The 27057-nt window shown below is 47.2% G+C and overlaps 1 protein-coding gene across 1 annotated transcript in view; it reads right to left on the bottom strand.

The window, feature by feature from the left end:
• LOC133359992 (dual specificity protein phosphatase 10-like) overlaps positions 1–26855 on the bottom strand; it is a 68903-nt gene extending 42048 nt beyond the window's left edge. The window contains exon 1 of the mRNA XM_061578564.1: positions 24917–26855. Coding sequence (XP_061434548.1) covers positions 24917–26813 — 1897 coding nt within the window. The 5' untranslated portion in view covers positions 26814–26855. The remainder of the gene's footprint in view (positions 1–24916) is intronic.
• Between the last annotated feature and the right edge of the window lie 202 nt (positions 26856–27057).

A 27057-nucleotide genomic window follows, 5' to 3' on the forward strand; every position in this document is an offset into this window, starting at 1 on the left:
ATGGCTGCCACCTATGGGTTAGATGATTGTCTGCCAGTATTAAGCAATTGGTAATTAAATATTTAATTTGTTTTCCCTAAACAGTGTAAAATTTTGGAAAGTTTTTTTCACGAACATTAATTGTCTCGCACAACGAGTCTGTGTGCAAAATGTCAGCTCGATTGGATCACGGGAAGTGGGTTAAAAAACGACCGAAAGATTTGCACGGTCGTAAGCAAGCAAGCAAGCACGCAAGCAAGCGAACTTAATATAAAGGATTTAAAAAACAACCTAGCGTGCCTCCAGAGGCCTGGGCATTGCCAAAGAGCGGCTGAGCCGTGCATTGGAGAAGAGCTTATACCATAGCTGTGACAAAGACAGCATATGTGCCTGTTAATAATTAATTAATTACATTTTTCATAATTCGTTGGTGCCGTATAAGTGATCATTTGCGGGTAATTGGGATGATTGATAATTGTTCGACGAGCTTAGTACGACAAAGGGTGTTGGGTGTGCAGTGCACTCGACGAGAGATTCGCCTTCCACTCTGAGCAGGCTCCTGTTGGGCGCGCGAACAAAACTCCACCGTGGTTTATCGCCGGCTCTCTCGATGCCTTCCTTGCGTGACGCCGGCGACTCGGGGACGCGGCGGGGGTCTCCAGTTACACGTTACCTTTGCGGGCGGCGAGAGGGGAATCCAACGCGAGTCAATTGTTGTACTGTTACTACGCTCCCACCGCCTTCACCAACTCGCACGCGCCCACGTGTGTTGGGGCATTGTCAAGTAAACCACTTGGGACCCATACAAAGCGTAGAGAGATCCACATCCAGCAGTGGATTGGCAAAACACTGTGTGCGTGTACTTATAGGCAGCATGCAAGAGTAGAAAATGCCCTTTGGAGGGCCTCCCTTCTCCACCATCTGTGATGGCATGATTGCTGAATGGATGCAGGGCTGACCTCTAACATAGGGAGGGTTTTGTTACACCCACATTTGGTCTGAATATATTTTTTTGCCACCAAAACCGATGTTGTTGTAGCGAGCAAAAGCGGGCTCAAAAATAAACACGATCCCTCGACACGAACAATAGGAGTTCGTGATTGGTGACACATGTTTCACTGAGTGTTTGGGCTTTACAAAACAAACTGCTGACGTTTTTATACGCACGTATGCATGTCAAACTTTTCCGCACCGTACGTGGATAACCGTTAAAGGGTAGTTTTGGATAAAAAATTTAATTATTAAAACGCACAAAAAAACGTGCCCGTTCAAGTTCCCCTTTTTGGTCACCAACTTATCACTCAGATGTCCGCAGTTTTATTTTTACTTTTTATGGTCATTCTAAACAGCGAGTCAGGACACTGCCAAAAAAGAAACCCGTTGACACGGTTGCATTGAGGGAAATGGCGACGTAAGAATTTGAAACTAGATATCGTATGAATGTCTCCCCCCCCCCCCCCATGTGATAATCATCCATAAATATGGCTCTCCATGTACGCGTATCGTTGTTTTTTGGCTACGTTACGGCCTGAGTATGAAAAATAATCGTGTTCATATTTGGAATGAAAAAATATATATTATACACTGTCAAGATTTTTATCGCTTTGAGCACAAACTGCTGTAACTTAATGACTGCAATCATTATACCAGTGGGTAGAAAGAATAATATAATTTAAAACAAGCACATTCTATTTCCTTAGATTGTTGATACAATTAGTCCAACACAGTACAGAGTGGTTGCACAACTATGTTATTCTACCTGGGATATGTCAGAACCACAGCCATGAATATGACACTTTGGGCAAAGCAGACTGTGTAACAATGAATTTAGTAAAAACACATTCTGTAATATAACTTTGATCATCTCGGAAACATTCCTCTAGCCTGCGCTAAAGCTACCAGCCCTATTTTGACCATTTGCAGACGTCAAACTTTTGTGTTTCTGGCATCTGACAAAATATTCGAGAAACATGGATTACATACAACACAATATATATTCATGAATATAACAACAACAACAACACTAACAATAAAGTACAATGTGTGTGGCATAAATAGTGTAGTGTTAGATGTGTTTGGTTTATATGTTATATATTTATAAGATGCCAGTAATGGGGTGACTGGGTGGCTCAATGAACTCGTAGAGTACGTGCATCTGCCGCCTATACAAAGTGGGGAGCAGTGGCGCAGAGTAGTTAGCACGTGGTGCCACTAACTCAGCGACCCGAGTTCGTTTCTCACCCGCGACCAATAACAGTGGTGAATATTTGAACTGGTCTTGGGCCTCCCCTAGGTCGACTCAGCCTTAAATACGTCTCTGGTGCGGTGTGTGACAATGGCTGCCGGGAGTGGCGCTGGCCACCAAACCCCTTGCGTGCCATGCTGCCTTTCATAAGTGCGCACTAACAGCAACTTGTTCCAACAGTCTGATGAAGACTATATGGGGGATCGTTTTTTAAATCTTATTCCAATTAAAATAGTGGCTTTATTCAGAAAGAGAACGTGAAGATAGCATACGACAGCTAAATGTTGTAGAAATGATGATGCAAACAAAAAGATGTCGCACACACGTGCTAGGATGGGGGAGAGCCACGTGACAGAGACAGGCGATGGAGTGGTCCCCGCGGGTTTTGGAAATGGGTTGCAGTCAACCGCACCGGAGCATCATCAGGTCGATGGGCAACATCTCATTCGTGAATGGAAAAAAAGAAAGGCAAGCCGCAGTAGTAGCGCGATTATGGCCGTGCAACCAAAAACTATGGACAGTGCAGCAAAGTGAATGCTGTCTGCGCTCCTACAAAGAGTACATCGCAAAATAACACAAACTCTCTCCTGGAGCCCCGCCACGGCTGGCAGATCTCCACGTTGGCATTCAGCTCCCGAACACATTGCCACGCACAAGGAGACCGTGTCGGGGGGGGGTGGGGGCTGAGCTTGGAGGTCCACCGTTGCGTCCACTGTGCAGAAGCTGTGCCCCTGGCAGAGAAGCGCGGAGCGCCGGCGAGATGTTGTGGGAGCACAATCGGTGGCTATGGCCGTGACGACGTCCTCTTTTGAACTCACTTGTTGTGTTTAGTTTAGTTGTCCTGATCCCTCCCCCTCACCTCCGATCAGCACTGTTGGCTATACGTACGGTGCGAAAGAAGTCCAACATTTTAACACTATACACTACAACAGACACTACACTATAGTCGCTTGTTAGGCCGTTCTAGGATGGAAGCTGTAATATTTAAGAAGTAAATTAACGTTTTATTGTGTGATTGTTAATTTAATGATGAAATGTAGCACATAAAGACAATTTTCTTAACCTATTAAATGAAATTAAGGACTTTTGAAGATTTCTCGGTATACGATATTTTGTGTGAATCTCTTATCACTGTTCAAAAGGTTTCCCTGCTGTTGACTATCCTTGATGAACACTTTGATCCGCTGAGGATTTTTAGATCTAGACAGAGCCACTTACAACTGTTCATGGGAAAATACGGGTCCATTGAGATAAATACCCCAATTTTCAAAAAGTCTTGACCCTGCGACTTGTTGATCGTAATCGCATACACAGGACTTATCAGAATTTGTCGCCGTTTCAGTACGAAAGGAAGAGTGATATCACTTGGGGCTAGGTCGAGTCTCATGATGAAGACGATTTCGCCTCGGTTGCATTCCGATACAATATCTGCGGTGATCAAGTTATTTTGTCATGATTAGACCATCAAACACGTTCCATTGCAAAGGCCATTCTTCAGCTGTGTTGCGGCTTAGAATTCTTTATTGCCTTCACTTTCTATAAAGATACGTAAAATCGAAAGTGAATTTGTGTAAATGAATGTTCATAGCCGCTCAACCTTCTTCTACCGTTAGTCTAAAAATCCAGGCACACATGAATAATAATGAGGGGGGGGGGGGGGTGCATGTGGAGTGACGTCACACGCGGGACACACACACCGCCTTGTTTGGCTCGTTATATTAGTTGCTGCATTGATTTCTTTATTAGCTTTACTTTCCATAAAGAAAGGTCAAAATGAAAGCTAATTTGCGTAAACAAATGTTCGTTTCCGCTCCACCTTCTTCATGCGGAGTGACGTCACCCATTCATGATTATTAATGACGGGGGGGGGGGGGGTCCATGTGGAGGACCCCACCTGTCCATGATTATTAATGAGGGGGGCTGATCGACGTGGAGTGACGTCACGCGCGTTACACACAGACATTCTTGGCTCACTATATTAGTGACACTACAAACTACACTATTATACACTACACCACTATACTAGATTGAAAACTCATTTCATTCGAATGGGTTTTAGTGTTTAGTTTGGCCACGTATGGGTGTGAAAGAAGTTCAACGTGCGTGCGTACGAGGCGCGGTGGAGCTCCCAAGTCGTGTTCAGTAGCCGCAGCAGTTTGCAAGATCGTTGCTCGCCGCCTTGCAGACTGTGTTACATAAACAAACGAAGAACATACCCTTTCAATTTCTGACGTGAAGGTGTCATGCAATGATGTTAGTCAAGGGACCTTCTGGACCAATAGCGTAGGTACGTAACGCAATAAATTTTAAACGAGGAGGGCATTGGCTAATCTGACAAGACAGGTGGGGGGGGGGGGGGGGTATATTCCAGACGATGTGGGTAGCAGTGGAAACGCGGCAACCCAGCATCCACCCAACCCATAGGAGAGAGAGACTGTGCCATTCTGATGACTTCCTTCTTTACTGGAGAACAGGGCAAGAGGGGGAGAACAAACAGACATGAGAAGGGCCAAGCCCATGGGAGGTTTTAAATATGTTTCGGGTGATGGGTTGTAGTCAATCCACGATTGGATGTGAAGCCTCCAGAGGGACTGCAGGATCGAGGTGTTGACTTGGTCGTGTGTGGAGGTATGAGTGTTGCAGCTGCTGCTGCTGCATTATTGATCACGTTAAGATTGGCAGCGAGTGATTTGGGAAGGTCAAAGAGGAGAGAGTTGCAATAGCCAAGGCAAAATGTGACAAAAGTACGGGTGGGCAAGGGTAATCGAGATGCCCAAAGGTATTATATACTGAAGATATTATGTAGAGAGATATAGGAGGTCCTCTTTAACCCACGCTGACCAGCGTGGTGAAGTATGGTCGAATAACCCCCACGATCCGCACGGCCCTCATCCGGCAGTGGATTGACAAAGCGCTGCAAATGTAGGAGGTCCTGCAGATTTGAGCGGCATGTTCAATAGATCTCCGAATCAAGATAACAAGGGCACAGACCAGTTCATCACATTGATTTCAGGATTCGCTAGTTGAATACTAGATAGAGGGTAATTATACAAAAGATTCAAAATAGAGGGTTTCTTCGGTTAGATAGCGTTCTAACCCAAAAAGCCTCTATTATGGATGATATTGGTCTCGAAAGCATACATGTTAAACTATACCAAAGCTTGCTTTCCTTTCAACGAGAATATATTTGTTTTCATTCTTAGAACAGACAAGGTTGGAAATTGAATAAAAATAATATCAAGATGGCTCAAACGCACTCTGGGTAAATGCCCTCTTCAGAGCTCTGTTCTGGCACCCTTGAGGCCAGGGCTCATAAACTGAGTCTCTCCCCAGTCACCAAATGACTTCACACAATATATATGTTTAAACGTGTTTTTTTGTACTTAATCGAGCATAGCCTTAAAGTGCCCATTTAACGTGTGTGCTACACAATGAACTGCACCATTACAGTTGATGCAATGGTTGTGAAATAGAGGTTTCCTGCATACTGACATGTAAAGGCACGTGGGATGATATGTGCGTAAACAAAGATAAACATACTGTATGTGTTCTGTATTAGGGTGATCTGTCTGGGCAATTTTTTTGTTGCTTTCCACGATGATAATGAAAAACAAACATTCTGATATCAGCGGGTGGGAAAATGCTGGAGCAGATATGCAACAAAAATCATTTCTAAAATGCGTTTTTTTTTAAGTAAGAAAATTGTTAAACTTAAAAAACATGGGACTGAGCATAGTTTAGTGTCTGTGGGGGACAACTAAGTGGTAAACGGAGAAATTTAAATTCGGATAAATCCAGCAGAGAGGTTGACTTCATCTGCGCAAATATTTTTTGTTGCACAGATGAAATCGTCACAAGTTCAAATTACGGTTGGGGGGTTGTCTCGGGCCATCGTCATCGTCATTATCATCATCGTCGTCTTCGTCGTCATCGTCGTCGTCATTGTTATAATCGTCATTGTCGTCACTGTCATAATCGTCATCATCATCATTGTCATCGTCGTCATCATCATCGTCGTCATTGTCATTATCGTCATCATCATCATTGTCGTCGTCATCATCATCATCGTCGTCATTGTCATCATCGTCATCATCATGATCGTCAAAATGGTCATCATCATTGGCATCATCATCATCATCCCTGTGTTATAAAGAAAATCGAGTACCACGTTGTGGAGAAGTCAACGTTGGATGGTTTGTGGAGAGACTCCTCACCTGCTATAGGACTGTGGAACTTGCACCACTGGCTCAGGACTGTGAACGGGAGGCAGTGAGCACTGCCCCGGCGCTCATCTGAGCAAGGGTATCTCTTTGACTTGAGCCATTTGAGGCTGGAATCAAGATCGTGAAAAACACGGGCACGCAAGAGCAGTTTAGAGTGAGTTTTTAAAAAAGTTAATTGCTCTAAAAATGTTAAAGGTGAATATTAATGTGCCTAAAAGAAGAACATTTTTAACCAGGTTATATCTGCTATGCCATATGCATTGGAAAACACGATCATTGACAACAACAGAATCGCAAAAAAATAGAATTATGGGGGGGGGGCGGGGGTTTCGATGAGGACGTCCATTACTGGACGCCGATTATCACGTACGTAGTTTTAGTGACGGCGTGTGACAAAAAGTTGGCTTCGCTCGCTGCTCCACAACAGCCACAAGAGTGCCCGGCAGCCACCCGCGGGTCTATTTTAGCGGCGTTACACGAGCAGCCTGGATCCGTTCCTGCTCGCCCGACGTTGCTGCGGGGGGACCGAGCCCTTGCTATTACTGATCGACCTTGGGCGTGACCTTCAGCGTGCCACCCAATCAGCGCTTCTCTTATCGTGTCGAAGCCAGACTGTCGAGGCCGGACTTTGCTGTGCCACAGCTTGCTATCGGGGCCACCGCCGACATGGGCACCAAGGTTGGCTTTGGTATAGGACAGTGTACGCACAATGTGAAGGTGCTGCTTTCAAATCTGAGGAAAGGTGAAGATGTGGTCACGGCCAAAGATGTAAATAACCAATGTGATGAGGGACATACAGCCAGAGAGATTCAATCTTGTATCCACGTGTCGAGGTGTTGGTTTATGTTTGTACGTGTCAAGATCAAGACGTCATCACGGCCGGAGCAGTTTATGCCACCACGCCTCGCCAACAATTTCTACGGCATGCCAGATCCTGCAGCTGTTGCACAGAGGATGTGCGACCTTTAAGATTTGCATGAACAGTGGCCCACCAACTGTGCTTTCTTGATCACCACACTCGGAGTTCACTTCAATGCCTGTTTGGATAAGGGGTCCTCCTTCACCCTGAACACGCACTGCCCGACGCAATATGGGACATCGGGGTGGCGAGATGTTATCTCCCTCGCCTGGCGTGCAGGAAGTTGTGGCTTTGATCCCGATCATGACGCCTGTATATTTGGAATCTGCATGTCCCTCTCCCTGTGGTCACATGAATTTTTCTCCTGGTTTCCCTCTCCACATTTAGAATCAACATGCGTTTAGAGTATTTGGCTGCTATAAATTTCCACAAAGTAAGCCACTGCGTTGAGCTATCATTTGTGGCCAGGTCACTTCTGAAAAAAAGTTGTATAGCTCAGTGGACCTTACCTGGTAAAATAAAAATTGTAACATTTGTTTTTAAATAGTTTAATATTTCTTCATCTAATCATATCTATTGCATTGTATCGTGCCTTCGTGTACAACACGAAGGAAATGTCTGTGCAATCGAATTGTTTATTCACAGACCCACACATCAATTCCATAATTCGGTATTTTTTTAAATCCAACTGTTGACATTTGAGCACAGCTGCCCAAGACAGACGCTAGGAATTCCGTGGTAATGTAGGAAAGCAATAAAGATTGTGCTGGGTAGGATGTGTGCGCTGAACGAAGGAGGGCCTATTACCGAGACATGCATTGGAGTCCCCACGAGTCCGGCAACTAAGGGTAAGTGTGGACCTTGGACCAGTAGGTGAGATACTGTGAGAACAGATATTGGAGGTCACGTGTATACTGTGCAGCAGCTGCAGGATCTGAATGATTTTGCACCTCCATGTATTGCGGAGTTGCTGCCCCCATACGTTCCAACAAGAACTATGAGTTTGGCGTAATTAGATCTCCTCTGCATCCACAGAACGAACCTCATGTCCATGGACAGCGATCTATGGGCCTTCCATTCCGTGGCAAACGGAATTTGGAACTCTCTGAGCCTTCACTTCTGTGGCACCCAGACTGTGGGACTCTTTGCCGAAGGAAGTCGGGAAGTCCGACTCAGTTGGGACCTTCAAGTCCCACCTAAAATAATTCCTCTTTCAGAAGGCATTTTCTATTTTAACTCAGCCACTTCTGACTTATCCCCCTCTCCCATTGCTGTTGACGTAAATAACCTTGTGATTTTATGAAAGGTGCTGTATAAGCTGTAATTCTTCTTATTAAATAGTGGATGGTAGAAATCATTGGCGAATTGTGATGGCATCAATGGCTCTGGCTGTGATGACATTTTGATTTGGGCGTCCAAACAGAAACTAAATTCTCAGCACATATTATTAGAGAAAAGATGCAATGCCTCTGGCTCTACTCCTTCACTGGCATCGATTATATCCGTCTCAAATTCATGCAGGGCGTGAGGGTTTTTCCACACAGACGAGAACTTTCACTGCACAGAGAGGATTCCATCTCCACACACAAGATAATGTATCGCAATCACTTGAGTTGTTTAGTGGCAACCGGTATCCTGGCAAACGGTTCATGTTATCGACGATCGGTTTTCAAAGGTTAGGAAACGGTTACCGGATCCTGCCCGGAACGTTCGAGATGAACGCACCAATCGGCACGCGCAAAACTACAGACACCGCAGCATGCGTGACTCTGATTGGCCAGCGGCAGCCGTCTCAAGAGCACCTGCGCCTATGACAGCCAATCGAATCCTTGCGTGGTACGGTTTCGCTTCTCAGTTGTTAAGGTGAAAGGTCACGATTCTACCGGGAAATTGCTCGCTCGTGTCAGTGGTGGTGGAAGGACCTCCACTAGAGGGAGCTCTAGAGGATATCTAATCTCGTCCTCCACGCTAACCAAATGTTTGGAAGAAGTGGGTGTATCCACAGCTTACCCCACCACATAGAACCTACCAATAGAGTTACTGTGGAGGACCCATTATACTGCTTGATGGACAGATGCGGGGGAATTTTTAAGAAACTCGGCAGCATCGTTTCAACTGCCGTGTTTGGAGACTGACTCTAAGCCTTCCTCCGGAGTCCGGACTGCCAGTGTGCTAGGCCAATGTGCCCACCAATATTACTACATGGCAGCTCCCTTTGTCTCTAAGCTACAAAGGTAACACTGCTGTGTTTATTGCTCTAGACCAGCGGTTTTTAACCTGGGTGCACGCACCCCCTGGGGGTGCCAGATGCCCTTTCTGGGGGTGCGAGACATGGCCAGATCTCTTTCGAAGATAAATAATCGAAACGCAAATGAAGCACAGGCACATAAATGCAACTACTTTGTTTCATCAAACCCTCTATGTATTTATTATTTTACGATTAAGAACCAAAGGGGTGCAGGGCTGCAGTAAAGGTTAAGAACCACTGCTCTAGACATTTGGCTTCGTATTTTCATTCGGCTACCGGTATAATGCATTTTGTTTTAACAACCACACCTGCCGCTCCTATATAATCCACGGGAGCTGTAGGATCCTCTCATATCTTCGGCCATTTCATTCCTATTATCCGTGATCCCCCCCCCACCCCCCCCTGCAGTGAAGTGGAGGAAATTCGTGAGTAACGTAGCAGATAACAGCATGTACGATGTCCACCCCCCGCACTTCGGTGGATAACCAGGAGTTCGACCTTCTCGGTTTACGCAAAAATTATCGTGAGCATTTGTCGTCTAGAATATGAACAATAAAATATTCCACAGAGCTTGTCTTTCCACGTAAAACAATACAAGTATTCATTATCTTCTTGGTTCTTTCGGTAAAGTCACGTAGAAGGGAAGTAATTAAATAATAAAAATAAAACATAATAAAACAATTCTCACGACGTTTCGGCCACAACGCAAGCAGCCGTCCTCAGGTGAAAACCAGGTCCGTCGAGGCGACAGAGTCTGAATGAAACAGCACACGGGCTTGGAGCATATATATAAGCTGGGCGCATTGACAAAGGAATTTGCATATCAACAGGAATTTAGCATATTTATGGGAAATGCAGGAATGTAATTAGTACTGCATATGCATGTGCATTATGCAGGATTAACAGCATCAAAGGGAGCTGCAGTTACTGCTGCTGCAGCAGTTGTTGCTGCTGCTGCAGTTGCTGCTGCTGCTGCAGTTGCTGCTGCTGCTGCACTTGCTGCTGCTGCTGCACTTGCTGCTGCTGCTGCACTTGCTGCTGCTGCTGCAGTTGCTGCCTTATCCATTTTAATATAACACTATGTATTATTCTACCCACCCTAATGTGTATCATACTGCTATATGTTTACTGTACAATTACGACACCATACATTACTCTGCACACTGCACCATGCCAGTGAGTGGAACGCGGTCTGAAAGTCACCGTTAACGTGAACACAATCAGTTACCCGTGGAACTGGGAGCCATTTCGCAAAGAGAGGGACTTATGCCTGTAAGATCGATCAGCAGTTCACCAGCATTGATTCATGCAAGTCTGACTGATGATGAGACGCTGCGTGTCGAAACCGGTCCACAGTTTGCTTGTCTTGAACACTGCCGAAATGATGCACTCACAAAATGCTGTGCAGCCAATGGGCTGCGTAAGGAATTCGTCTAATTATAAATACATTGTCTGCTTATTTATTTAGCAATTTAAGGTGCGCAGCGAATCACGGATGATGATTCAAACAAAGAATCACGATTCGGGCTCGGCATTCAATTCAACAATTGATCATGCTTTTCACCCCTTTGCTCTGGTGAATTGCATTAAAGTTCACGCAATTACAGAGACATATCTCAAAGCCCTTTACATTGGCATACGGAGTGCAGACTTTGACCAGAGGCGTTCCGAAACGGCACCATGCCTGGGGAGATGCTTCCCATCCCCAGGGTGCTGTGACTTGTGAAGGTTGACACGTGGCTTGAGGCCGCATCGATCGCTCGGTCAGAGCTGCTAACTACTTCTAAGGGGCTTTCAGAGAGTGCCGGTGTGTGTGTGTGGCGTGCCAACCCCACGGGAATGTGCCCGTCATGAAAAAAAACGTACACAGAGGCCGTCCATAAATGACGTCACGCGATTTTGGACGATTTTTGACCCCCCTCCTTCGTCACACGACGTCACGCAAAGTCAGACCCCACCCCCTCAAATATGACGTCACAAAGCTCTGCCCCCCCCCCAAAATAAAACATGCTTCAAATCGATATAAAGCTTTCGTGACTCCAGGGATTCATCTTCTTGATTATTTCGGTAAAGTCACGTAGAAGGGACGCTGTCTTTCCGACAGACCTGTTCTTCACCTGAGGACGGCTGCTTGCGTTGTGGCCGTAACGTCGTGAGAATTATTTTATTATGTTTTATTTTTATTCTTTTATTATTTCCTTTCTATGTGACTTTACCGAAAGAACCAAGAAGATGCTTCAAATCGCTTTAAACTATTGTCATTGTAGTGCGCATTTAACGTGGCGCTGCACTCTGATGTTGTAGGAGAAAACATTAAAAAGTCTATTGAATTAAGTAGAACGTGTTGTCTATATTTATTTAAAGTTGCGCATTTTGATGTGACGTCACATTTCTCAAACCCTCTCCCCTCGTCACACATCGTCACAAATGTCTGACCCCCCCCTTCCCCTAGGTGCGTGACGTCATTTATGGACGGCCCCACACGCCGTCGTTTTGCTTCTCTCGTGAGCTTTTGACCAGCGACGTGGTTTCGCTTTTAAACAAACGGCCGTAGCAACGTGCTCACGCTTAGCGTCGCCGATGCAAATTGCATCGCGCAATTTGCCGATGTACAGCCAAAGAAGCTGCGGAGGTTGCCATTGCGGGTGGCTGAGCCAGTGCCAACAAATTTCCCCGCAGTTCCTATCTATTGAGACGCGTTCCAGCCAATCCGTGAGTGGGGCACCTGAGCACCCGGAGAGAAATCCCAAGCGCGCGAAGCGAGGGAGCAACGCTCGATCCCGCCACGGACGCCATCAGTCCGCACAGGGGAAGGGGATGTCGCTTGTGCGGTGGTGACCCAGCAACCCTCGCTGATGCCTCCACAGTGCTGGATGTTTTAAGGGACTGATCTGCCCCTACTGTCGTCTTTTTACACTACTGTATTTACACAGGACTGTATATTCGTACAGTACGATATAGTTGTACAGTACGGTATAGTTGTACAGTACGGTATGTTTGTACAGTGCTGTATATTTGCACAGTGCTGTATTTTTGTAGTGCCGTAAAATTGTACGTTTCTGTATATTTGTACAGAACCGCATATTTGTACAGTACTGAATATTTGTACAGTACCGCGTATGTGTACAGTACCGCAAATTTGTACAGTTCTGTATATTTGTTCAGTGCTATATAATTTTCCAATGGCTAAGACTACGCCGAATGTACAGTCATTAAAATGCAAATCAATTTCTAACATTTTTGACATGCGTTTATGTGGATTGTTGTTGTTTTTCTGTCTCTCGCTGTTCAAATAAACCTACCATTAAAATTATAGACTGATCATTTCTTTGTCAGTGGGCAAACCTACAAAATCAGCAGGGGATCAAATACTTTTTTCCCTCACTGTACCCCCACGCGTCAGATCTTCAATTCGACGAAGCAGGGATGCGTGGAGAGGCCTGGTGGAGTACTTTGATGAGTGACCACCACAGCTTGCCAGGTGTTATTCCAGAACCGATCTGTGTGTTTGGTTTGTTGTCCTTCCCTCCGCACCTCCAATTAGCACGGCTGGCTACGTACGGCGCGGAAGAAGTTCAACAACTTACGTGGGGCTATGAGGTGTGTGGCAGGAGAAGGCAGTAACCGAGTGCTACCTCGTGTGTGGTGGGTTTTTTCTTTCCAGCTTCCAATAAATGCAATGCACTCACGCGTTATTGGCGAATACATCCCAATGCAATGCAGGACCCTCCTGCAACTCAATGGGGCTTTCTCTGGGTAAATAATCCACGTTCATTGGCATATTCTTCCAGGCTCCTCGTTAACAGTTCCCAAACAGCAATTAGGGAGAGAGAAAACAATATAGCAAGGGACGAGTTAGGCCACACTTGAAAATGTTTCGGCTTCGGTTGTTGTGAATGCAGTAAACACGGCTGTAGTTTGCATCTTGCAATTCCAGACAATGTTAGGAGGTTTTGCCTGGTAACGCCTTATTAATTTGAACGGCTTTTACTTCGGCAAGCACAGTACAGTATTGCTGTGTTTGTCTTGGCGTGCATGCTGCATACTCTCGATCAGGTGATGGAGATCCTTCTTGACTGGATGAGGAAGATGTTGGCTTGGATCACGAGCCTCTAGGCTCTGCCAATTCCTCTCCCTTTATCGAGGCTCCACAGTCTAAGGGGAGGGCTCTCTATTACAACGATATAAAGCGGTCAAATATTTGGGATGTATTTGGCAAATACATCCCAAATATTTGACCGCTTTACCGTGCATCGTAGGCAAATACTATTTGCCTACGATGCACGGTAAAGTAAAATAGCTCTCATCCTTTATTTTGTTACGGTTTATGAACACATAGCCCAAAGGCCCCAAATCACAAGAAGCCAGCAACAAACAGCAATCTTGAGGATTTAATCAAAACAATGAACATGTTTATTGCCTTTTGCGAGGTTGTAAGAGCCAGGGGGAAAGAATATAAAACAAATTTTATTTTATCCAGGTGAGGTCCACTGAGCTAAGTAGCTCTTTTTCAGAAGCGACCTGGCCACACATAGCTCAACGAAGTGGCTTATCACGTGGAAATGTAGAGCGGCTAAATACTCTAGACATACATTGATTCTAAATCTGGAGGGAAAAACCGGAGGACCCGGAGAAAAATCTACACGACTGCGGGGAGAACACACGGACCCAAATATACAGCAGGCGTCAGGGTCAGGATTGAACTTACGACCTGCATACCAGGCGAGGTAGTTAACATCTCACCACCGTGGTGCCTCATGATAGGAGAAAGATGCAAGGTCCAGCAGTGCAAGGACAGAAGCAGAAGGAGAAGTGACGTGATGACCTGCAGTGTGGTGGTTGAGCATAGTATGGGAAATATGGCTGTCACCGTTCGTGGGTCTCTTTTGCTGTTGTAAATCTGCATCTGTCAAAACATACTCCTCCTTTCCACGTGGACGGCTCACAGACGAACACGGATAACGGGGGAAACTTTTCCCAGACTTCTGCTCAACTCCTCTAACCCACCGACCGGCCGCGGAGATCAGGAGTCGTGCCGTGACTTCAGAGGCCCTATCCCGGGTGCCCTCAAGCCACCGCGGACAAAAACGCGAATAGCAGATCAACGTGGACAAGAGATGAACGTGGATAATGATGCTGCTGCACTGGCAGTGGTGCACAAACACAATGAACAAAAATAACTCGACGCGCTCATCAATAACACTGTTTGGCCTTAAAAGGAAAACAAGTAAATAATCGGTGACGTTTCGGGCAATGGCCCTTCGCAGCACATGAAGTATTGCAATCGCACTGGCCCCTCCCTCGTTGACTGCTATCGAGAAGAGTATTTGCCTGAAACGTCGCCGATTGTATTTGTATATATATACTTCTTATATGGCCACAGTGTTGTTGATGAGTGTGTTTGGATTTTAAGGATAATAGATAAACGTGGACAACACAAGTACCATCATCGCCATCACGATCACCATCACGACCATCCATTATAATCATCATTGCTTGCACTACCATCATCATCATAGATTAATTGTCAATCCACCGCCGGATAAACGTTTCCCCATGTTGTTGGCATGAAAAATAGGGATGGTAAAGGCGTGGAGGTGACAACCGGTCTCGCTCCAGCAAATTAATTGATTTCATCGCTCAATTTCCACAGTCTACACAACTCAACGCATTTTCTTCACGGCTATGTGCCCCGCAAATGCTGTAATCATAGGTTTTTTTTGCGCACCCTACAGCTCCCACGGATAATATGAGTCATTGGTAATACGGCCCGTGCGTAAGAGGAATTCTACTGATGTAGACCATGTGCTGTTATGTGTTGCTGTGAATCAAAATGGCTATACATCTAATTCGTGAAAGCAATTTTGCAAATGCAGTCCTCCCTCCTCCTCCCCCTCCTTCGTATGGCTGATGTTGATGCAGAGCAACAGCTATAATTTCTCATTGAGGTGCTTGAGGCAGATGATGATTGCATCAGGAGTAGCGGAGTGTATCACTGTGACGACACCCCCCTTCGTATTCGTGAATCGGGGATTGAGTCGTTATACGTTCAATGGGTTCTGTTCTGGGTGACTACGGCACACGACCGGAGGGGAGTGTTTTTCCATTTTCAATCTATGCATCGTGTATCCGTATCTGCCATTCGCAAATACAGCGTGAATAAATAACTCCCCGTAACTGCCATTGCCCGCGCTTCACCTGCATTTGCAAAAGGGCCCTGCCAAAAGGGCCCTGCCAATCAATGCACAATAAAACATTGACAACAAAACTGCCGTGCAGAATGAAAGCGCGTACAGTCAGTCCACTCAGAGGCGCAGCGGGTGACAAGCGTACAATGTCACATTACGGAACTCAAGTACGTATGTATATATGTTGAACTTCTTTCGCACCGTACATAGCCAACCGTGCTAATCGTAGGTGTCGGGGGAGGACAAACTAAATATAAAAGTCAGTTCTAAAACAATGAGTTTTCAATATAGATTTAAAAGTGCAAAACTCCAGTGGCTTCCTAATATCGGAAGGAAGAGCGTTCCAGACAGCCGCAGAAGCGCATCTGAAAGCGTGCGATGCAGCGGCCGTCTTATGTACAGTGTGCAATAATGTAGTTAAGCCGATTTAAAATCCACGCTTAAAAAATCGTCTGCACCCCCCCCCCCCTCCCAGGCTACAATGTCAACCCATTGCAGCCGCATATCTCTTGTCCGACGTAGGCAAGGCGGGCCAGTTGGAAAATCCTGGCTCCACATCTGCCCCACCCCACCACCACCATCGGGCCCTTCCCGCGGCTGCCCCCCCCCCCAACTGGGCGGTGTTGGGTGCAGTGTTTACCACTGGAGAGCGAGGCTGTGCACCCCTCCCATCTATAATTAGGAATGGCCCCCGCACAGCTGCTGACCCCCACATGGCTTTGGTTGTTCACTCGCCCGTGAGCCAAAGGAGGCCAAGAATTGGCGTCGCATTTGAGACCCGCGTTTTTTGTTGGTCAACTTTGCCATCGCACCGGGGCTCAAACTCGGGCTCTCAGAGTTGCTGGCTCAGTGCCTTAACATGGGCATTACCATTGGTCCCCCTCCTCCGCCTCCCTCCACACAGCCACCAGGTCATCTCAAAAGTTGATATTTAAACCGTGGTTTCGGAGGAGGGCCACAGCTACATTGCTGAACCCTCGGACAGCTGTTCAACTCAAGCTGGGTGGCAACAAATAGAAGGTGCTCAACTCCAGTGGCTCCTGAGATCTTTATTTTCTTTGTCGTGTGCTTTGCAGTGCGACGGATTGTCCATTAACTCCAATGGAAAGACACGGGCAGGATGGTGCAGCTTCAGATTGTGATATTTTTTTGTCGCTCCGCTTGCTAATACTCTATTTGATATAGAGTACGGGGGCTTCTCTACTTACGAACGAGTTGGGTTCCAGAGGTCTGTTCGTAAGTCAATGTTTTGTAAGTGCAACTTTACTCCTGTCAATTAAAAACATGTTGTATGGTATCTACACTAAACACGTTGAATGGCTTATGACTCTCGGTCCAAACAGGCAACTGGACATACGGATAGTTTTGTTCGTATCTCTGAAAGTTCGTAAGTCGAATGTTCGTAAGTAGAGGAGTCTGTATGGCCCATAAGTCTGGAATCATAGGAAACATATATAATTTTTGTTTGTTTCTACAGGCCCAAGATTTCTCTGAGTAATGAAGAACGAGTCCACGTAATTCTACTCATAGGAAATCGGATTCGAAGGGAGGTCGCTGTTAAATTTTACAGACTGCACCCAGACCATCAGCCAATAACACAGAGCTGTGTTTTTCCTATGATTCCAGACACCCTGTATATGTCAAATGAACATAAACTAAAGTGTACAATGCGTGAACTTGCTCATCTGTGTTTATTGCAGCATTGGATGAATCCTGATGTGGTGTGTAGTGAGAACGCATATAATGTGCGACTTTGCGTCACACTCCAATTCAACAAAAAACATCTCAGCTGACAGCTGCTCGTGTACATTACGTGGTTTATTCATACGCGATTATCACATCACAACTGCATTACAGGGAAATCGGTTATAATGAAATGTGTATGTTAATCCATGCCAAATGCCCAATTGACATAGTGCAATTGGCCTACTGAAATACAATGAATATCGCGTGTGTAATGCACTGTGTATCCCATTTCAATGTCATTATGCATAGACCCAGCTGTCAATATCAGTGTTATTAATATTATAACCTATTTATGTCCCTTTATATGTGTGCTGTTCCTTTTTTCCCCTCGCAGAGTTACACTCTTACGTAAAATGATGCATCGTATTTCAATCACATTAGGACGAAAGTGTATCAAATGTGTGTCTGCGAGCAACTGGCATTCGATGAACGTTTACAATGAGCTGCAGCTAAATATTTAATGGTTACGTTAACCCCTTTAGTTAAAACCCTAAGGGCCCCAGCGACACGGTGGCAAAGGAGAGGCCCGCAAGTGGAACGCAGGTATGAGCATATCCAGAGCAGTGGTGGCGAATCTATGGGCCGTGGGCCGTATCCCAACGAGAGTTGCCACCTGTAAACAAAGCCATTCGAGGTCTAAACGCTCATAAATGGGCGTCGCTGATTGGCTGAGGGCACGGCTCAGCCCCACTTACGAGCGCTCGGATTGGCCGAAATTGCCGCCCGCGTCCACAACGTAAGCATACTTTTAATCACGAATTTTAACGTTAGAAACCATGGACGTCCTATGGGAGGCGAAACGTTAATCAAAAAACCGTTAACCAATGTCACTGTTAACTGAGAGACTATTGTATTATTGTGGTTGTTACATCTTGGAAGTATTAACCAGGGCGGCCACTGCATTCGACCCCGTGACCCTCTGCAACGGGCGGGGAACGCCCTTTCCGCTTGGGCCGCGTCACCGCCCACAATTGCTTGGATCCAATCGGTAAATGGGGGCTTGATCCGATCCTGAGCAGGATCAATCAGATTTCAAACTCGGTAAGGCATAAATCAATAATTGTGCATGATCCCGTGCAACGTTACTATGCAGAGAACAAAAATGTGTGTTTAACTACTGGACTTTCTTTCATTATTCAAGTTGAAAAAGTTTAATTTACTGAGAATTCAGCTACATGATTAACGGTGACGCTAATTGAGTTAAAAATAGTTACTGTCTGTCAGGACAGCCTGCAGCGGAGGAGTTAGAATAATGGGACAGTTTTATACACAAGGGACAAGTTCCATTTCGAGTTTAGGGGGGGTTATTTAATTTAAAAATTACGTTAATTTTGTAGTAAACAAGTCTAAATTGGCTCTTCTCCATTGGCTAAATGGACACGGTCCAATCAGCCAATCGTAACCTGACCTTGTCTATTGGGTCACATTCTGATGGAAGCGTGGTCGGTATTATCCAATTTAGTTTTAAAAATAGAATTGTATCAGATCCAATTTAAACCAAGCCGATCATAATCGTCGCATGAAAAATAATAGCAAAGCGAGCCTGTGGTAAAACATAAATTATGAGTTATATTGCCCATCATCCTTTAAAGGGGGTTAGCAAATTGAGTACCATATTGTGAATACCAGTTGGTGGGAAATCAGCAATCCCAGTACTGTTTCACAATGTAGAGTTTCACCACATTTATGTACGTTGAAGTTATTTTGCACCGTACGTAGCCAACCTTGCTAATTGGAGGTGCGGGGAGAGAACAACAACAATTATATGGCACTGATGAAAATTAGGAATTGGCAAGGCCCATTTAGAGATCTCCCCTCTGATCCAAACCACTATTACCCATGACTCCTGTTATACACGGGAGCTGTAGGGTGCACATAAACTCCAATTATCCGCAGCCATATTTTCCTATTATCTGCCATTCATTCAGGGTAAAAGGAGTAGCATCGTATATTTGTCCCATTATCTGCAGGACATTTGAAATATTTTTAATGGTGCCAAAAATCTCTTTTCAGCATCAAAAACTAAATAAAATAAGTGTGTCTGCAGAGATACAAAAAGTGAGACATAGACACAGACACAGACAGAGACACACACAGAGAAAGATGGAAATACATACACAGGTATGCACAGAGACACGGAGAGAGTTAAGGAGACACACAGAGACATAGAGACACAAATGCATAATTGAGACATCCACACACACACCAAAACAGACACACACAGGTACGGAGATACACTCGGAGGTAGATAGAAAGACACGGAGCCACACACACACGGTGCCCAACTCTACATGTTATTATTGGCGATACCTGCAGCTCCATAGATCGACAGACACATACCTACAAGAACCTTTCCTGTCATGCATGTAATTAATAAAAACAAATCCTACTTCACTCTGGTTGTTTATCACACTTACTCTTAGTACAAAGGTCAAATATTACAGGTAGGAACTACAGTTCCACACTGCCCACCAGGGATTATTTGTCTGTCGTGCATAACCTCTCCCAAACATGTACGCTCCCGGATTGGTTGAAGTGCATCACGTGACCGCGAGCTTTCTGTCGTGCACGAATGCGCTGTCCAACCAAGTTCCTACCTGGCCACTCCGAAGGAACGTGTAAATGTCTGGATTTTACTTAACGTACTGCACACGTGGACAGTGCAAAGCTACACTAATTGATGAGTATAACACTGGGGGAGGGGGCAGTGGGAGTGGGGGCATACTACACTATGGGAACCCCACCGCCTGAGTTCAATACAAGGCCATAGCCATGGAGTCAACATTGGGGAGGACCAAATCTTCCAGGGGGTCTGCCCCCCCCCCCGAAAAAAAATATCTAAATTTGAAAACTAATTTCCTGCCATTTCCTGCTTAAAATATGAAAAAATTAATGGCAGAGATTAGGGATTCATAAAGTACAACCATAAGCACAATAATATAAACATGAATCTATTTTATAGAAATATATTGGGGGGAGACATTTTCAGTATATTTGAACATTGGGGTGGATGTGTCAATATGTATTCTAATTCCGGCCTAGGTGCAATACCTGGTCATGGCTAAGATCAGTGGCGAGTTATATCTGAACCGGTCCTGGGTCCCTCTCTCACGAACTGGCACTGACCAGTGGTAGTGAAGATAAGGTTACAAAACAATCTCCACGACAGTGGTGCGGGCAGGTCTTCATCCAACAGTGGGATGATAAAATGATGCAAATTGTCATTGTCACGGTTCTAAGATACTGTGCTGTTATGGCTGATAACCGGCTTTCGCGTGACTCTGCAGTACTCAGAAATTGACTGCATGAGGTCAAATGATAATCAATATATATCTGCCTGTCTGAGTTATACTCTTGGTAAACCACGGCACTGGAATAATTGTGCAGTGATTGCCATTTTGAGCGGCCTTCATTATAAATTAATCTTGTGTGATATTTAGGATATATTGCTGTAGACTGTCAAACGCTGCACGTGTAATATGCATTTGATTCGGTCATATCGACTAAATGGGAGGTGCATGCCTGAGGAGATGCTTCCTTGGAATTACACAGAGATGGAAGAAAACAAATCAGAGATACTCTCTCATATTGGCAGTTATTCAGTGTCAACGGGCTCGGGCAGGACACTTCGACGGGATGTATGTATCTACTATGTTGAACTTCTTTCGCGCCGTACTTAGCCAACCGTGTTAATCGGAAATGCGGGGGAAGGACAACAATCTAAACACAAAAAGCAGTTTGAAAGAAATGAGTTTTCAAACTAGATGTTAAAGTGCATAGCTCCAATTGCTTCCAATATCGGAATGTTTAAACTGTTCTCGAGATTAATAAAACAAATCATGCTGGATACTATGTGTATGCAAGGCCCATACGTTGACCGGTTTGAAGGTACTGCACTTAATATTATGCGAAGAGACGTATGTATTTTGCTTATAATATCAACATTTGACAAATGTTGAATGGGCTCCGACATGAGTTTTCAATCTAGATGATTTAAAAGTACATAGCTCCAGTGGCTTTCTAACATCGGAAGGAAGAACGTTCCAGACGGCCGCAGAAGCGCACCTGAAAGCGGCGCGACGCGGCGTCCGTCTTTGTTCGATGGCTCAGCCAAAAGCCGCTGCGAGGATGACCGGAGTGCACGTGATGGTTTATTCTCCTTGACGAGATCAGTCAAGGTGTTGTGGTTCATTTGTAGCAAGCACTGTAGGTGTAGTGAGCGCGACCTCGTAAGCGACGATGACGGCCGATGGATAGGACCGGTGATGGAACGGACGTCGAATGGGGGAAACAAATCCAAGAGCCCGGCCACCGCAGAGATGGAGCGTTGAGATATGTAACACGTGCAGGAGTGAGAGGGACGGCAGCAGCTACTGGACCATGTGGGATGGTGACGGGGAAATACAAATAAGCCCCGGCAGCTCTGGTAACGAGCGTGGATTATTGCACAACGAAAAGAGTTAGAAAATGTGATGGGTGATAACACCACTGCCCATCAATATGGGCTTGGCATGGCATTGATGGCTATTGCACAATATAATATGCTTTAGGCACATGAACGTACTGTAGTTTATATCGGCAGCGTATATTTATAACGCCTCACATAAGCATAGGAGGATTTAGTGGCAATTTCTAAGAATTAGAGGAGTGACACTCAAGTTAACCAGTTTGGAAACGTTATGCAGATGAACTGCAATATTCATAATGACATGCGATGCCTGTGTTCCCTTAATTCATCAAGCCGGTGCCCATTCGTATTACGGTACTGAAATCGCATTATCTTTTGAGGAGTGCAGTTATTTTTGGTTTGCGGGAATTTTTTATTTTAATGAGACCGAGTTAACTTGACATTCACTTGCAGCAATTACAAACGTTGGGAACGGTGCGGCGGTGAGCCCAACACGCTGCGTCTTCCTCTTGCGGACGAGGGAGCTGAGTCTTTCACTGAAATAAAAACTATACACATGTTTTGTTGTTTTACCAGGTAAGGCCCACTGAGCTACAATGTAGCTCTTGTTCAGAAGCGAGCTGGCCATCAAAATGATAGCTCAATTGTAAATGGATTACCACGTGGAACATTTACAGCAGCCAAATAGTCTAAACGTGTGATGTTGATGCTAAATGGGGAGAGAAAAACCGGAGAATAAAAATCCACGTGACCACTGGGAGAACATGCAAACTTCAAATATACAGGCGTCAGGGTGTCGGGATCGAACCCACGAACTCCTGTATACCGGGCGAGATATTTAACTTTCCAGCTGATGGCGGACTTTAATAACCCCCCCCCCCCTCACTGAAATGATGGGATCACCGAGTAAATTCGAACCGTCAAGTTCGCGCAAACTAGCGAGTGGCGCTCTGGTACGTGTCAACCCACTTCACCTCCAGGCCACCATACACACTGGTGCGTTTAGATTGCGTGTAGAGATCACGCCAAAGGTAAAGGCACAGCCCTGCAAGTGCATTCTCACACCGCCGCTTGGAGGAAAAAAGTAATCAACTTCGAGGACCACCCAAGAAGGGTGTTTCGGCCGACTCTTCCGACGCTGGCTGAAGAGGTGGGGATACCCACACTCTACCCCACCTCAAGTTGACCTGCAGATCGCCTGTGGGGTTTCCCGTGTACACTGCCGGACGTGTTAACCACTGACGCACAGCAACTTCCATTTTCACGACGCAAATTGCAATTTCATTGACACTGCGCGTGTATATTGCCGCACAATGGGCTCGCTGTAGATACGAATTCGAGCGTGGCTATCTCTTCTAACACTGAGCAATTGTGTTAATCTTCTACGTCGTATGGCTGATGTTAATGTACAACGACTATAATTTTACAGTGAGCTGAATGAGCCAGATGATGTCGTCAGGGGAAGCGGAGTTGGTGGGTTTTCGCTGTGGTGATGCCTCATTTTTCAATAATGCCACGTCCTTGTTGATTTTTTCGTGTTAATGTCCCACAGAGAGTAACTGGAATCGGAACCGCTGCCTCGTGAGGCAAACTGGCTCAGCGCAGAATGTTCAGACAATCCACCCCTCCATGCAATGCAACTGAATATATAATTCATATGGATGCTGTGATTGCCGCAGTGAGCATTCCCGGATTCGATTTAAAACATAATTGCAAACGTTGATGCTTATATTTCTCACGGAGAGGTAAACAATGGAGGATTTGGCTGCCTGACCTTTATCGGGATTCTGTTCTTGCGTCTGGCAATATGCTCAGAAGCTAAATGCTAATCCTGAGGTCTGCGAGCAACACGATGACTTCAGGAGAGAGTCTGTGTAGTTTTGGTTTACAACAATGTTGGCCATAGCTTTTGGTTGCATGGCCACAATCGCACTACGGTACTTTGTCTTTAGTTCGTGATGAACTGACGTTTTTATTTTAATCAGAAAAACACGAGGGTTGGAGCATGAGTGGCTCTCCACACAGCTACTTACGACTTCGTGGTCGTCGTCGTTGTGGTGGACTTTCATAGACCTCTCCCGCCCCCCCAATTTGGGGACAAAAGTCCAATACCGGTGGTACAGACAGACGTCTCAGAGCCCCCCCCCCCCAAAAAAAAAAAACCCCTCCAACAACCGCGAAAGTGAACGTTAGAAGAACGCAGCGATTGTTTCTCGCCAAGTAAGCAGCACAACGTGCACGCATTAAGCGCACGGCGGTTTGAGATGACGCGCGCGAACACGTGACCCGACCGAACGTCCAGTCGACCCAACAACGACCACGTGCACCCCGCAAGTGCGAGGCGTCGTTGAAATGGAGGGGGAGAGGAGGCATAGCAACACAAACACATATAACTCAGGGGTAGGCGGGGAGGGCACGACACGGTGATGAACAAGCTTTAAACAAATGCTTAGAGCAGCGGTTCTTCTTCTTAACCCTGGGTGCACGCTGGGGGGGGGGGGGGGGGGTGCGAGATGCCCTTTCTGGGGCGTGCGAGACATGGGCAGGTTTTTTTTTAATCGAAGGTAAATCGTCGAAAACACAAATTAAGGACGGGCACGTGAGTAGAAACTTACTTTGTTTCATCACACCCATGTGTATTAAGGGGCGCAAGACTGCGGTAAAGGTTAACACGCTAAACAGACCGCATAATGATCCGATATGCCTTTGTCTCTAATGCACGCTGCCGCTGCCGCTATCACCACCCTCCTGTGTGTGTGACCAAAAAAGCTGTAACAACAACACCAACATCTTTCCAACTTGACGATTTAAAAGGTTGGTGGGGGGGGGGGCTGAACTTTCAGTAAGGGGGGCCGGGGGAGTGGTGGAGTTGATTTGGCTTCCGACCGAAAACAATCAGCGACCGACAATCAGTGCTCAATTTCATCCGCGGAGAATCCGACGCAACGCTGTTCCGGATGATATCGAGCGAAAAGGGAAGTCCCCCCCCCCGCCCACGAAAATCACCGTCTCTCCTTTACCTTTGAGGATGAGCGGCTCCCGGCCTTCCTTGCGGAGCGACTCGACCACCAGGTGGAGCGGCTGCGAGGTCTGGACGCACGCGGGTTCGCTCGTCGCCTCGTCGTACACCACGATGTCTCCACGCTCCTTGCCCAAGTGCGCGCCGCCTCCTCCTCCACCGCCACCGCCACCTCGCGCGCTCAGCAGGTCCAGCACCGTGATCTTGCCCTGCTGCAGACGTCTCCTGCTGATCTTGTCCGTGCAGTTGATGTGCACGGCGCCGCGGATGTGGCTCTTGTTGAACTCGATGAAGGGCCTGCAGTCGATGATCACGGGTCCACCGGCTCCTCCGACCTCGACGACGCCGTCATCGTCTGGCGCGTCGTCGTCGTCGCCCCGCGTCTGCTCGAAGCGCCTGGCTCCCGCTCGGCGCTTCTCCTGCTGATGCTGCTGCTGCTGCTGGTGCTGCTGGTGGTGATGACTCCGCCTGTTCAAAGCCGTGGCCCTCGCGATCCTCTTGGCCAGTTCGTTCGGCCAGATGGTTCGCACCGCCGACGCTCCCGGCGGCTCCGCTTGGGAGGAGGGGGAGGACGAGGAGGAGGAGGAGGACGAGGACACTGTCGACGACGTCTTGGTCGGGGTGGTCGTCGACGACGACGAAGCCGAAGACGCCGATGACGCGGCCGCGGACGAGGCGGACGAATTGCGGTGGGCGAGCGGCGGCTGATGGTCGGAGATGGCCCCGCTCGCGTTGCTGGTGGTGCTGCTGCTGGTGCTGCTGCTGGTGCCCTTGCCGTCCTGCGCCAGCGTGGAAGACAGCGAGCCTTTGGAGGCACCGACCACCGAGCTCCCGACTCGAGCGGCTCCGATGCCATGCTGCTGCTGTTGCTGCTGCTGTTGCTGCGAGTCCCGCAGGAGGCGTGAGCACGACGGGCAGATGTTGATCTGCTGCTGGCCCAAGGCTCTACCACCCTCAGGTCCATAGTGTCCACTCGTGGACGGCAAGAAGGCCAACACGGCCGGCTGCTGTTGCTGCTGCTGTTGATGGTGATGGTGATAATGCAGATGATTGTGTTGCTGCTGTTGCTGCTGCTGCTGATGCTGGTGGTGTTGAAACAGGTGCTGATGCTGGAGACGATGGTGATGGTGGTGATCCTGCTGCTGCTGCTGCTGTTGAAGTTGTTGCTGCTGCTGCTGCTGCTGGTGGTGGTGATGGTGGTGATGATGATGGAATCCCAGCCCCGAGCGTCCGGACGGTACCACGGCTACGTTGGCACTGGCTGAGCGCTCCACGCACGACGTCGCGTTGGGGGTGCCGCCGCTGCCGGCGCAACAGCTGCTGGGGCCGCCGCATCCACAGGACAGCGAGCGAATGGGACCTCCCCTCCTGGTGGCGGGCATATACCGCGTGTAGCTGACGCTGACCTGCCTCGCCTGGCAGTGGACCGTGGTGGTGGAGGTGGTGGAGGTGGTGGTGGTGGTGGTGCAGAAGACGGTGGAGTTGATGGAGCGCTGCTCGTCACCTGGTGTGGGACAACTATCGCCAAGCTCCTGGAGTTGCCGGCGAATGTCTGCTGCTGCTGCTGCTGTTAATAGTGACGATGTTGCTTCTGGAGTTGTTGCTGCTGCTGATATTGATGCTCCCGCTGCTGTAGTGGCGTTCGAGTGGACCGCGAGGATGCGACGACGAGACGTTTGCTTGAATCTCAGCTGCTGCTGGGTCGCCAGCGTTTGAGATGTGAGCACGGTTCTGCTGTTGACGCTGCTGCTTTTCCTGCTGCTTGTCCTGCTGCTGCTGCTGCTTGTGATCACGCTCCCGCCGCCGCCGCTGCTGCTGGTGATGCTGATGAAGCTGCTAAAGCGGCTGTACGAAGAGGCGGCCACCAGAAGGCGTCCGTCCAGTGGAGACGGAGGCATCACAGTGCCGCTTACGGGAGATGACCGGGGCGAGTAAGTGGGGTTACGCTGCAGGGAGTGGTGCTGGTGGTGGGTGGGGGGGGTCTGCCTATGCGGTTGGGGAGGGATGGGGAGGGAGGAGGGGGACGGGCGGATGCGCGCTGTGCGTCTGGGGCGCCTCGGACATCATATCGGAGCCGGGCAAGTGGCAGGCAGACGGGCTGTGGGGAGATGGGATGGAGAGAGTGTGTGTGGGGGGAGAAAT

This window comes from Lethenteron reissneri, chromosome 8 (assembly GCF_015708825.2).
Source record: "Lethenteron reissneri isolate LAM-NWPU_2019-01 chromosome 8, ASM1570882v1, whole genome shotgun sequence".
NCBI classification, from domain to species: Eukaryota; Metazoa; Chordata; class Hyperoartia; order Petromyzontiformes; family Petromyzontidae; genus Lethenteron; species Lethenteron reissneri.